Source organism: Argopecten irradians, chromosome 4, assembly GCF_041381155.1.
Source record: "Argopecten irradians isolate NY chromosome 4, Ai_NY, whole genome shotgun sequence".
NCBI classification, from domain to species: Eukaryota; Metazoa; Mollusca; class Bivalvia; order Pectinida; family Pectinidae; genus Argopecten; species Argopecten irradians.
The window spans coordinates 11,191,615-11,202,493 of record NC_091137.1 but is presented as its reverse complement, the minus strand read 5'-3'; the positions used below and the strand labels follow the sequence as shown (position 1 = coordinate 11,202,493).

The window sequence follows — 10,879 nt, the reverse complement described above, 5'->3', positions numbered from 1 at the left end:
ATGTTTGAATTCAAGGCCCTTCTGTGGTTGAAGATCACAAGCACCTATGTAACATTGATTATTGAAAGATGGCCGAAAGCATTTCAAATTTTCTTCGACAGGTGTCCGTGCCTGACAAATACGATACTATACGATCAACATTGAATGATTTTGTGGAGAGACAAAGGGAGAAAGGAAGAACATTGAATGATTTTGTGGAGAGACAAAGGGAGAAAGGAAGATTTGTTGTCCTCATTACTGTAAGAGATTTGTTTTGGTCTCAAAGACTGCCTTTAAGCATTTATAATGGTATTCAGCCATACTCATATAGTCGTTAAGAATTACAGTAGAAGTAAAGTCGTTAACGTTACCTGTAACCGGTCCTTGAGGTCTTCGTGTAATAGGCCGGTGGCCTCTCTGACCCATCACAGTTATTTCTTCAGGTTCCGAAGGTTATGAAAACAGCTGGGATTTAATTTTAAATCGTGGTGGTTCCAGAAATTGTTCAGTCCGCTCTTAAAAGTGTCGATGTTTTCTGCATCGTCCACCGGTACCGTATCTGATAATGAGTTCCATGTGTTGACGACGCGTTGAGAAAAAATTAGTATTTTCTTATATCCAGTCTATAATTACTCTTTAGTAACTTGTATTTGTTCCCACGCGTCACAGTTCTTAGGTTGAAATTAAATTAAAGTATCCTCTTAAAACGGGCCCCTACAACAGAATCAGGGCTAGCTGCCAAAGATAACAAACTCTGGTCTACTAAGGTGAAAATGTTAGTGTCTACCCCTGGCTATAATGCATCTTTGTGCAAAATTTGGAGTGAAAATGAAGACATTATAGCTGTTTGAGTGCTATGAGATCGGCGACTGATGAAGCTATGAGATCGGCGACTGATGAAGTTTACTACCGACAACAGATTGTTGACTGTCACACGTACATGTCTGTAAGAGTTTTGTTTTGGTCTCAAAGACTACATATAAGCATTCACAATGGTATTCAGCCATTGCATGACAAAATAATTTGAATTAGAAAACTGAACGTCTTTGACTGATCTAGCGTCTCTGGCGATCCATGTTATAAGCTTTTAATTATTTATCCTTTAGCATTTTTAGGTCATCTGACCCGAAGGGTCAGGATGACCTATAGTCGTCATGTTTCGTCCGTCGTCGTCCGCCGTGCGTTAACTTTTCACATTTTGAACTTCTTCTCAAGTTCTACCAGTGCGATTTGGCTGAAACTTGCATGAAATGATCCTGAAATGGTCCCGACAAAGTGTTGTTATTTTTCGGGTCGATCCGAAATCCAAGATGGCCGCCATCTTGAAAACACATTTTGAACTTCTTCTCAAGTTCTACTGGTGCGATTAGGCTGAAACTTGCATGAAATGATCCTGACATGGTCCCGACAAAGTGTTGTTATTTTTCGGGTCGATCCTAAATCCAAGATGGCCGCCACAGCCGCCATCTTGAAAACACATTTTGAACTTCTTCTCAAGTTCTACCAATGCGATTTGGCTGAAACTTGCATGAAATGATCCTGACATGGTCCCAACAAAGTGTTGTTACATCTCTGGTTGATCCCAAATCGAAGATGACACTATATCTAATTAATTTCCTACATATTAAGGCCCTTTGGCCTCTTGTTTGAAATAAAATTTGTTGAAAGAAATTGAAAATGATCCTGACATGGTCCTGACAAAGTGACACCATATGAAAATTATTTTACTATTGCCAAGGTAGTCATATGACCGTTAAGGCCCTGTGGGCCTCTTGTTTGAGATCTCTCTTATTTATAGCTCTTGAAAGTAGAACATGTACATGCAGCTCTAGATGATTTGCCCCTGCTGAAGTATAGTACGATAGACCAGTAGATTTAGTTTGCAGTTGTTAGATACAAATTCAATGTAAATTTACGAGGGAAGGGGAGGTTAATGTTGTTGTAGCATGATCAGTTACCATGTAGCTCAGTCAGTATAGCACTCGTCTAGTGTTGGGAGGGTCCCGGGAATCCTGGTCAGGTTGCTACATTTTCTCCTTGTCGTTTCATTGTTGTTAAAATAAGAGAGGTCTGAAACAACATAAAAAAAAAAAAAAATTCAAAATAAATATATATATACAGTGTATATGACTTGTCTAAACTGTACCTACTCCTACACGTTTATGAGGTCTTAATTATTCCATCCTGATTACATTTGTTGGATATCATATACAATACAATGTTAAAAAGTATTTCGTCGTGTTAACCTTAAACATTGTTGCAGTAAACCGTACCCTGTACAAACCGGAAACTTGTCCAAACCAATTAAATTGTGTGGTCCAGGCATGTTTCTTAATACAATTTAGTAATAACTAAAACCTCTATAAACTGGAACTTATCTACTCTGTTAACCAGACTTCTCTTAGTAATCTTGTATATCATATTCAACCTAATAAGCGCCCAGAGCGCTTAAAAAATTGATAAAAATGAAAAGGTGCTAATAAGTCAAAATTATTGCAAATTTATACTGTTTTACGTAGCTTTGGTTCTTATTTATGCCTGGGCAATTGAAATTGAGGCCTCAAAAAGGGGGAGGGGCGCTTATAGGGACATGGGCGCTTATTGGGTCGAATACGGTAATTACTATTACCTTTTTTTGCAAAATAACTTGGGCAAACCGGCAACAATGTTTTGACCACACGTAGCAACCAAAATAAACACTATCTATTTATGCCTTTGAATCAAAGTTACTGTCCGATAATGAATCAGTTTTATGTCTGCTGACACTTAATTGGGCAAGATTGTATATAGTGACAAATTTTCACTTGAACATGTATTTGAGAATACTTTTAATCATTTTTTCCGGCTTGATGCTTTGACTACACTATGGTTGATGGGGCAGCTCTAGATCTTACATCTGCTGTCCATCATTCAGAGCTATTTCTTTCATACCTATGGGTGTAATACTGGCTGGTCTAGGGCAATAAACTCATGTCGCCTGAGGCTGTATTGCATGGCTACCCATGCAATAAAGCCTGGTGACGTCACAGCGTCAACAAAATCTCTTTTTACTCTGCAAAATTATAACATTTTTTTTCGCAAATATGACTGGTTTTACTATAAAAGATGCAAACAACTGAATTTGTGTTGAAAATATCACATAATTTTTCATGTATGGAAAATTGACTTCCAGTGACTTCCATTTTATTTCAAAATGGTGGGATATTATAGTTGTAAAATTGCAATAAAACGTTGAGATATGAAAGAAAAATACTCTTTCATAAGTGGATATGAAGGATAGGGATATTTTACCCTGGGGATCACAAAATGATGCAAAAACCTCGGCAAGCCTCGGGTTTTACTACATTTTGTGACCCTCGGGTAGAATATTCCTATCCTTCATATCCACATATGAAAGAGTCTTATAATATAGCTACATCATCGCGGTTAACTATGAAAAGGTCGTATCCTCTATAAACCAGACACCTGTACGTATAAACGAACAAATAGACATGGTCCCGTTAACATCTGGTTTAGACAAGTTACACTGTATATTATGATTATAAATTCAACATTACTGCCCAAAATGATGATGCAAATATGACAAACAAAATAACTCAAACAATTACAATTGCTATTTTTTTGCCTGAAACTTCATTAAACTAAAAAATATAAACATTATTATTAGTGCATATGTCTTATTATGTGCGCATTGTTTGTAATAATTTATTATTTTGTTGTTGTTTCAGTCTGGCGGGACCAAGGTACCTCTTGAAAGCAATACTGTTCGTTTTCTTGATAATTTCAGCAGTGGAACAAGAGGGGCATCATCAGCTGAGTATCCTTGTTTAAAAGACATTATGATTTATTGTAATAACATTTGGATGTCAAAGTTTTTCTGCCTGTAACCAGATCTGTACTGTGTTATTTAATTTGTGTAACATTTAACAATCAAATCATGCTAAGAACTTCTAGACTATATTATTAATTAAAGAAGAAAACATTTCTGGAATTTTAAGAATCCTTAATCCACCAAAATTGATTATAAGGGGATAATCTAATTACCAATACCTTTATTTGAAACAAACATCGATAGAAGTGTTCTTTCTCCTATCTTTGACAGTTTCTCACTTTACATTGAAGTGATTATACATCAACCATGACCAATGTTTGATGTTTTACCAAGAAACCTGAAAAATAAAATAGCATAAAAAGTCCTATAAAAGCAATATGTTATTTACAATCCATCATTAATTGTTCGTGAGAAATTCACCTTAACTGGTAAAGATATTTCCTACAGGAGGGCTATGCTGTCATTTTTCTCCATCGTAGCAGATCCATGAGACCTTTCCTTAGGCACTTTTCACATATAAATTATCTAGACATGTTAGAGTTCAAAACAGATTCCAGCTCAAAGATTCAAGGTGACAAATATATACTACACTGTACTTAAGTAATAATTGTGGTAGTCTGAAACTTGTATAAAGAGGTGCTTTCATTGTACCAGATAAATATTGCATATTATAATTATTTGTCAAATACAAATGTCCAACTAATCAAAACTAGATTTAATCATATTTCATGAATGTAGAAAAATTATGCTAGTGTGATACTATATTCATTAATATATTTTTGCAAGTCTATCCAATTTTAGATACATTATTTCTTCTTTGAAAGTAGACTTGTTTCGATATTTCTATGGTTTTCTCTCACGTAATGCACAGTGAAGGAGAAGTTTGAGAAGATGGTTGGTACACAGTTAGGGAAACACCAAGCAGCAGTAGATGGTGACCGTCTGCTTGGAGTGGAGTTCCAGACCTTGTCTGAGTACCTACAGTTGTTACATGCCTCCTGTCAGGCCATCAGTCTTCTTACCAGTAAAGTCATGCTCTACTTAGCTGCTGCTGTCTCAGACTTCTACATTCCAAAAGAACAAATGGTAAGCCAGAAAAACACTAATTAAAACAAAATTAATGTAAATTAGCACTATAGAGTAAAGATAAAAAGATAATTAAGGTAATGTCTTACTCATGAAAGTACAGTTTATACGTAATTCAATGTCTGTATATCTATGCATATACATTTAATACAATTTTGACTTTTATTTCAAAAGCCTGAGCATAAAATTCAGTCTGGAGATGGTCCCCTACAGTTGTCCCTTGAGATGGTCCCAAAGATGTTACAGCCTCTTGTAAAGGAATGGGTCCCTAATGCATTTGTTGTCTCTTTTAAGGTCAGTTCCTCAAGGTCATATACAGCGTACATGTACATTTGTGGTAGTATATTTTTGATCATTTTCATAGGGGGTCACAAGAGTGACATGCAATGACATTTACCTTGTGAAACATTTTCAAAAACTGATTTGTGACAAATCTTAACAATAAAGTACACTTTCATTACACATAAATCTTAACTATAAAGTACACTTTCATTACATACAAATCTTAACTATAAAGTACACTTTCATTACATTTGTTTTATAATATGTTAATTATTTAATTGTGTTTTTCAGCTTGAAACTGATCATGAACTTTTAGTGAAAAAAGCTCAACAAGCCCTGGCCAAGTACTGTCACCAGGTAAGCAAATCCATGATAATAATAGATTTAAAGGCCCCTACCTTTCCGAAACGGCTTTTAATTTTTAAAATGGGAAAGTAAAACGAGATCGATATTTTTGTATAGTCGCTAAAGTTATTAACTTACCGTTAATACTACACGTGTCATCACATTCTGAAAAATTTGATTGAAATAAATAAAATGTTTTCATGACGCAGGTCGTCTTATGTTTCCCGCCGTCTTCCTAAATACCGCGCGGTAGTTGACTATCACTGCGCCAGACGGCAAAACAGCGAAATAACTCGATCTCCACTGTTATCAAACATTACGCAGGAAATCTTGCATATGTTTGGTGTTGTAACCTCATCTTAGGCCATTGGTATATATTTTCTGATGTTATCAATGTTTTTAAGAAACCTTTGTGTTTTCCTCTGAAGGTAGTGGGCCTTTAATGTATAATATATGCTATCCCTACCGTTACATACAAATGTACCCCTGGGTCTGTCTGTTGTCAATGAGTCATCATCAAACTATGACGTCATATTATGATGTAGTCACCATGATGAGTTGAGAAATCTTCCAGATGCTGTTATATGTATTCGATTGGCACGCTTTCAATATTGGTTCAGTTTATTAGCTCACCTGGTCTGAAGGACCGAGGTGAGCTTATGGGATACCGCAGCGTCCGGCGTCCGTCCGGCGTCCGGCGTCCGTCAACAATCGACTTCTTCTCCATAACCGCTGGTCGGATTTCAACAAAATTTGACAGGTAGCATCCTTATGGGCTACTAACTAAAAATTGTACAAATGATGGGGCTGACCCCCCAGGGGGCTGAGGGGCGGGGCTAAAAGGGGTCAACTTGGCTATTTCCATATAAACGACTTCTTTTCTGAAACCAAGCATGGGATAGCACCCATAATGCAATGGTAGCATCCTTATAGGGTTGGGATTCAAAATTGTACAAATGATGGGACTGACCCCCCGGGGGCCTGAGGGGCGGGTTCAAAAGGGGTCAATTTGGCTATTTCCATATAAACGACTTCTTTTCTGAAACTAAGCATGGGATAGCACCCATAATGCAATGGTAGTATTGTTATAGGGTGGGGATTCAAAATTGTACAAATGATAGGGCTGACCCACGGGGGGCCTGAGGGGCGGGGTCAAAAGGGGTCAATTTGGCTATTTTCATATAAACAACTTCTTCTCTGTAACAAAGCATGAGACAGCACTCATAATGCAATGGTAGCATCGTTATAGGGTGGGGATTCAAAATTGTACAAATGATGGGGCTGACCTCCTGGGGGCCTGAGGGGCGGGGTCAAAAGGGGTCAATTTCCATAAAAATGACTTCTTCTCTGCATCTTAACATGGGATTAAGCTCATAATGCAATGGTTACATCCTTATAGGGTTTGGATTCAAAATTTTGCAAATGATGGGGTGACCCCCCAGGGGCCTGAAGGGTGGGGTCAAAAGGGATCAATTTAGCTATTTCCATATAAACGACTTCTTCTCTGCAACTAAGCATGGAAGAGCACTCATAATGCAATGGTAGCATCCTTATAGGGTTGGGATTTGAAATTGTACAAATGATAGGGCTGACCCCTGGGGCCTTAGACGGCAATAGACGCAGGGTCAAAAAGGTCAATAAGGCTACTATTTTCATATAAATTACTTTGTCTCTGAACCTATGTATTGGATAGCATATTTGTATGGTATCAATAGCATCATTGTATGGTTGTGATTCAAAATTATACTTTGGGAGTCAATTTTGCTAATTTTTCTAATTGTCAGAGTCTTTGTGATAATTATTTAAAAAAAACAGGTGAGCGATACAGGCCCTCTGGGCCTCTTGTCTTGTATTAGCACACTTTGTCAATATCAAGGCAGTTTGTTACCAATATGAAAGTAGTTACATTGTACAGTTAGGTGTATTTTAAACAATGTTGTATTACATTGTATGTCTGAACAGTTATGTGTATTTTGTACTATGTATTACATTGTATGTCTGAACAGTTATGTGTATTTTGTACGATGTATTACATTGTATGTCTGAACAGTTATGTGTATTTTGTACAATGTATAACTTTGTATATCTGAACAGTTATGTGTATTTTATACGATGTATAACATTGTATATCTGAACAGTTATGTGTATTTTGTACGGTGTATTACATTGTATGTCTGAACAGTTATGTGTATTTTGTACGATGTATTACATTGTATGTCTGAACAGTTATGTGTATTTTGTATGATGTATTACATTGTATGTCTGAACAGTAATGCGTATTTTGTACAATGTATAACACTGTATATCTGAACAGTTATGTGGATTTTGTAAGATGTATAACATTGTATATCTGAACAGTTATGTGGATTTTATAGTATATATTATATCTCACTTGTGTTATAGGTGGTGGTTGCTAACCTTTTGGAAACAAGAAAGAAAGAAGTCATTGTTGTGACAAAAGACTTACACAAAGTGATCAAATTGTCAGACTCTCAGCTGGAAAGTGGCGTGGAAATCGAGGAACACATCATCACAGAACTAATAGCTGCTCATTCCAATTTTATACAAAGTGTAACAAAAGTTTAGTCTTTATTTGACCTCTAATTTTAGAATTCACTGATTGACAGTGGTCATTTCATTCATAACAAAACCACACCATAATGTAGTTATTTTCATTTTGTTAGTAATATTGTCTTATGAATTGTTGAGCTGACCTGCCTGAAGAACATCCTTTTTCTGGCATCAGCCTTTTTCTAAAAACTGTATACTTGTTTATTTTTGTGGAAATGATATTTTCATGGATATCCATGATTTTAAGTTAAAATGAGAAAATAATATTTTGGTAGTTTCAAATATAGAGATCATAGAAGTGTTCCACAAAATATCATCTCCACAAAAATAACCAACCATACATTAAGAGGGGACTGCTATTTGCTCCAATAAATGCTACTAAGAACTATCTGGTTTATATAATGAATGATCTTGATATATGTTAACCTTCATCCAAGGTTACATGGATCAGTTATGGTATATCCTTTGATGGACGTCTTGTCAATACCACACGGGCTTAGAAACCTATTCTTGAGCAAGTAGCATGCTAGGACAAAGGCTTCGAAGTTTGTTCAGATAAATGACCTTGAATTCATTCAAAGTCAGTAAGCCAAAACAGTTTATATCCTAAGGTACTTTTAACTAATACTAAGAGGTGTGGATATCTGATATATTTAGACTGTAGCAATACCAATTGTAAGTACACACATGTAGCAGGTGAGCGATTCAGACAAATTGTACATTTGTCAATGCATGTGATCTATGAGAAAGGTATAGGCTAATTTGAAAACTATTCAAATCAGGTACAACAAACAAATGTGACATATCAAATTATTTTTTATATTTATTGAGAATACATGTAATTGATTTTGAAATATAGTATATCCTTGTTTGTAGGATGATGTTTTGATAGTCCAAATACAGGTATTATAAAATATGTATTAAGTTTGGCTATTGTTTTACAATATTTTGATATTCTGTATTTTTCATTTCAACAGAAAATGTTTAACTCCATCAATGAACAAATTTGATGCAATATGATGTATTTGATACATTAACTAAAAGTCCTATGAATATTATACTATAGAATTAGACTAAGCTCATGTAAAGGATTTTATACCATAACATTCTATGGTTTATATTAAATATATATTGGTCATTTTACATTCCAAGTAAGGTTAATTTCATTTCACTAGATAATTCTTATAGAAATAAAAGAGAATAGTACACTTTCACTATAATTGTGCAATAAAACAGATTTAATTATAAAGAGAGTAATGAAGAGAGACATTACATACTTGTTGTAAACATCAACCCATTCTACACATTTTATTGTGGATAGGATTGGTCGACTTTGATAAATTAATTTTAACAGAGATTTAGATAGTACAAAATGTACATGTATTTTATAATTTTGGTTAATATGATATGTCTGACCTAAAGTTTCAAACCAGGAGGAGATAATTTAGTATTTTAATTCAGCTCAGAAATTCTAATCAAAACTGTCTGGTGCTTTGTCACCTTGATTTTGCAGTATTTATTTACTTTAATTTTTTATTTATATATTATTATTATTTAAATTTTTTATTTTCTGTTATAGCTAGCAACTGCTAGTTACTTTTGAAGGTTCTTTTAATGATGCATATGGAATTAACTTTGCTCCCCATTATTCCGTCTTTGCATATTACAGAGTTAGCTCCCTTGCAGGTAGGTATCGATTGTCACGTCATTGTTTTGTGAGCCCAATTCACGTCATTTTCACCGAAACGTATGACGTTACGCTCACAAGCATATGACGTTACAATTAATACCTATCTGCAAGAGCAGATAACTCTGTAATGTGTAAATGCGGAATATATTTAGTACTGGCAACTTTCTCATAGTAGGAGACAGGTTTAACCAGCAACATTTACTGGTTATATATGTTAAAAACTATGGACCCAATGTATTAAAGATGCAGTAGAGGCTCTACCTATTTCTCATAGCATGTATAGTTAATTTGAAAAAATTCATGTGTGGATATTATTACTTAGTGTGTTTTCAAACTATCCGTTTTGTGATAATATTTGTGCTATGCTTTTTAATTATTTTAATGCCAATATTTTGACTTATTGATATGTTAGTGCTTTGAGGCAAAATAAGTAACAATATCCATGCCGTTAATGATTCCACTTTTACAATGCATGTATCTCTAATAAAACAATCTTAAAAAATGACTGATATTGTAGAGGTCGATGGAAATTTAAACAACATTTTCTCTTTTCGGTGATACTGTCCATAAAAGACCACCCAGATTAGCGATTCATTGTTATTGTTTTGTAAATGTTGGTCAGTCTTCCATATGTACCATGTACGTACATGTAAATGGTAAAGATCATACAAAAAAATGTACATTTTTTTCATTCTTAGCAAATTTATAGATTATAAATAACTGTTAATTAAAGATTGAAGTTATATAAATTCTTACTTATGATTATTTGTTATTATCAAAACTTTGAATATGTCGTTCAATTATCCCTGCATGCAACATGGTCACTCGCTATTGTTTAAAGATAAAACAAGAGATCCCAGAGAGATCTTGGCGCCCACCAAAGGATGATCTACCTCTGACTATGGAAAGAGGGAACTTTTCTCTGCTTTTCAAACTTTGACTACAGTGTACATACTACATATAAAATTTGAGAAAGATCCCTTAGGTACTTTGTGAGAAATAGCAATAACGAACTTCAATTATAAAAATCCAAGATGGCTACCTGTCACAATCTTGTTGATCGATCAGTCTCAAAATGCAGTATGCACAACAAG

The 10,879-nt window shown here is 34.9% G+C and overlaps 1 protein-coding gene and 1 long non-coding RNA gene across 7 annotated transcripts; one reads left to right on the top strand and one right to left on the bottom strand.

Annotated features, from left to right (window-relative positions):
• The first annotated feature begins 35 nt into the window (after positions 1-35).
• LOC138320589 (phosphopantothenate--cysteine ligase-like) lies at positions 36-10,524 on the top strand. 6 transcript variants are annotated; one of them, XM_069263667.1, is made up of 8 exons: positions 36-179; positions 222-239; positions 3,708-3,796; positions 4,246-4,382; positions 4,683-4,897; positions 5,072-5,191; positions 5,471-5,536; positions 7,928-10,524. In XM_069263667.1, exons 1-8 carry the CDS (start codon positions 69-71, stop codon positions 8,108-8,110), a joined length of 939 nt encoding a protein of 312 aa, XP_069119768.1. In that variant the 5' UTR covers positions 36-68; the 3' UTR covers positions 8,111-10,524. The 6 variants fall into 6 exon arrangements, with proteins under 6 accessions (XP_069119768.1, XP_069119767.1, XP_069119770.1 ...); XM_069263666.1 differs by having other exon boundaries at positions 36-239; XM_069263669.1 differs by lacking the exon at positions 4,246-4,382 and having other exon boundaries at positions 39-179.
• On the bottom strand, positions 272-4,354 carry LOC138320590 (uncharacterized). Its single transcript, XR_011208216.1, has 3 exons — positions 4,232-4,354; positions 1,938-2,049; positions 272-538 (listed from the first exon to the last, which is right to left on the bottom strand). It is a non-coding gene; the product is annotated as an uncharacterized lncRNA (long non-coding RNA).
• Positions 10,525-10,879: the final 355 nt, after the last annotated feature.

Bases quoted from the DNA above. Each gene is read 5' to 3' on its own strand.
- LOC138320589 (XM_069263666.1), top strand. From the start codon at position 69: ATGGCCGAAAGCATTTCAAATTTTCTTCGACAGGTGTCCGTGCCTGAC. The intron at 3,797-4,245 runs GTATCCTTGTTT...TAACTGGTAAAG, and splicing joins AGAGGGGCATCATCAGCTGA to ATATTTCCTACAGGAGGGCT. The intron at 5,537-7,927 runs GTAAGCAAATCC...CTTGTGTTATAG, and splicing joins TGGCCAAGTACTGTCACCAG to GTGGTGGTTGCTAACCTTTT.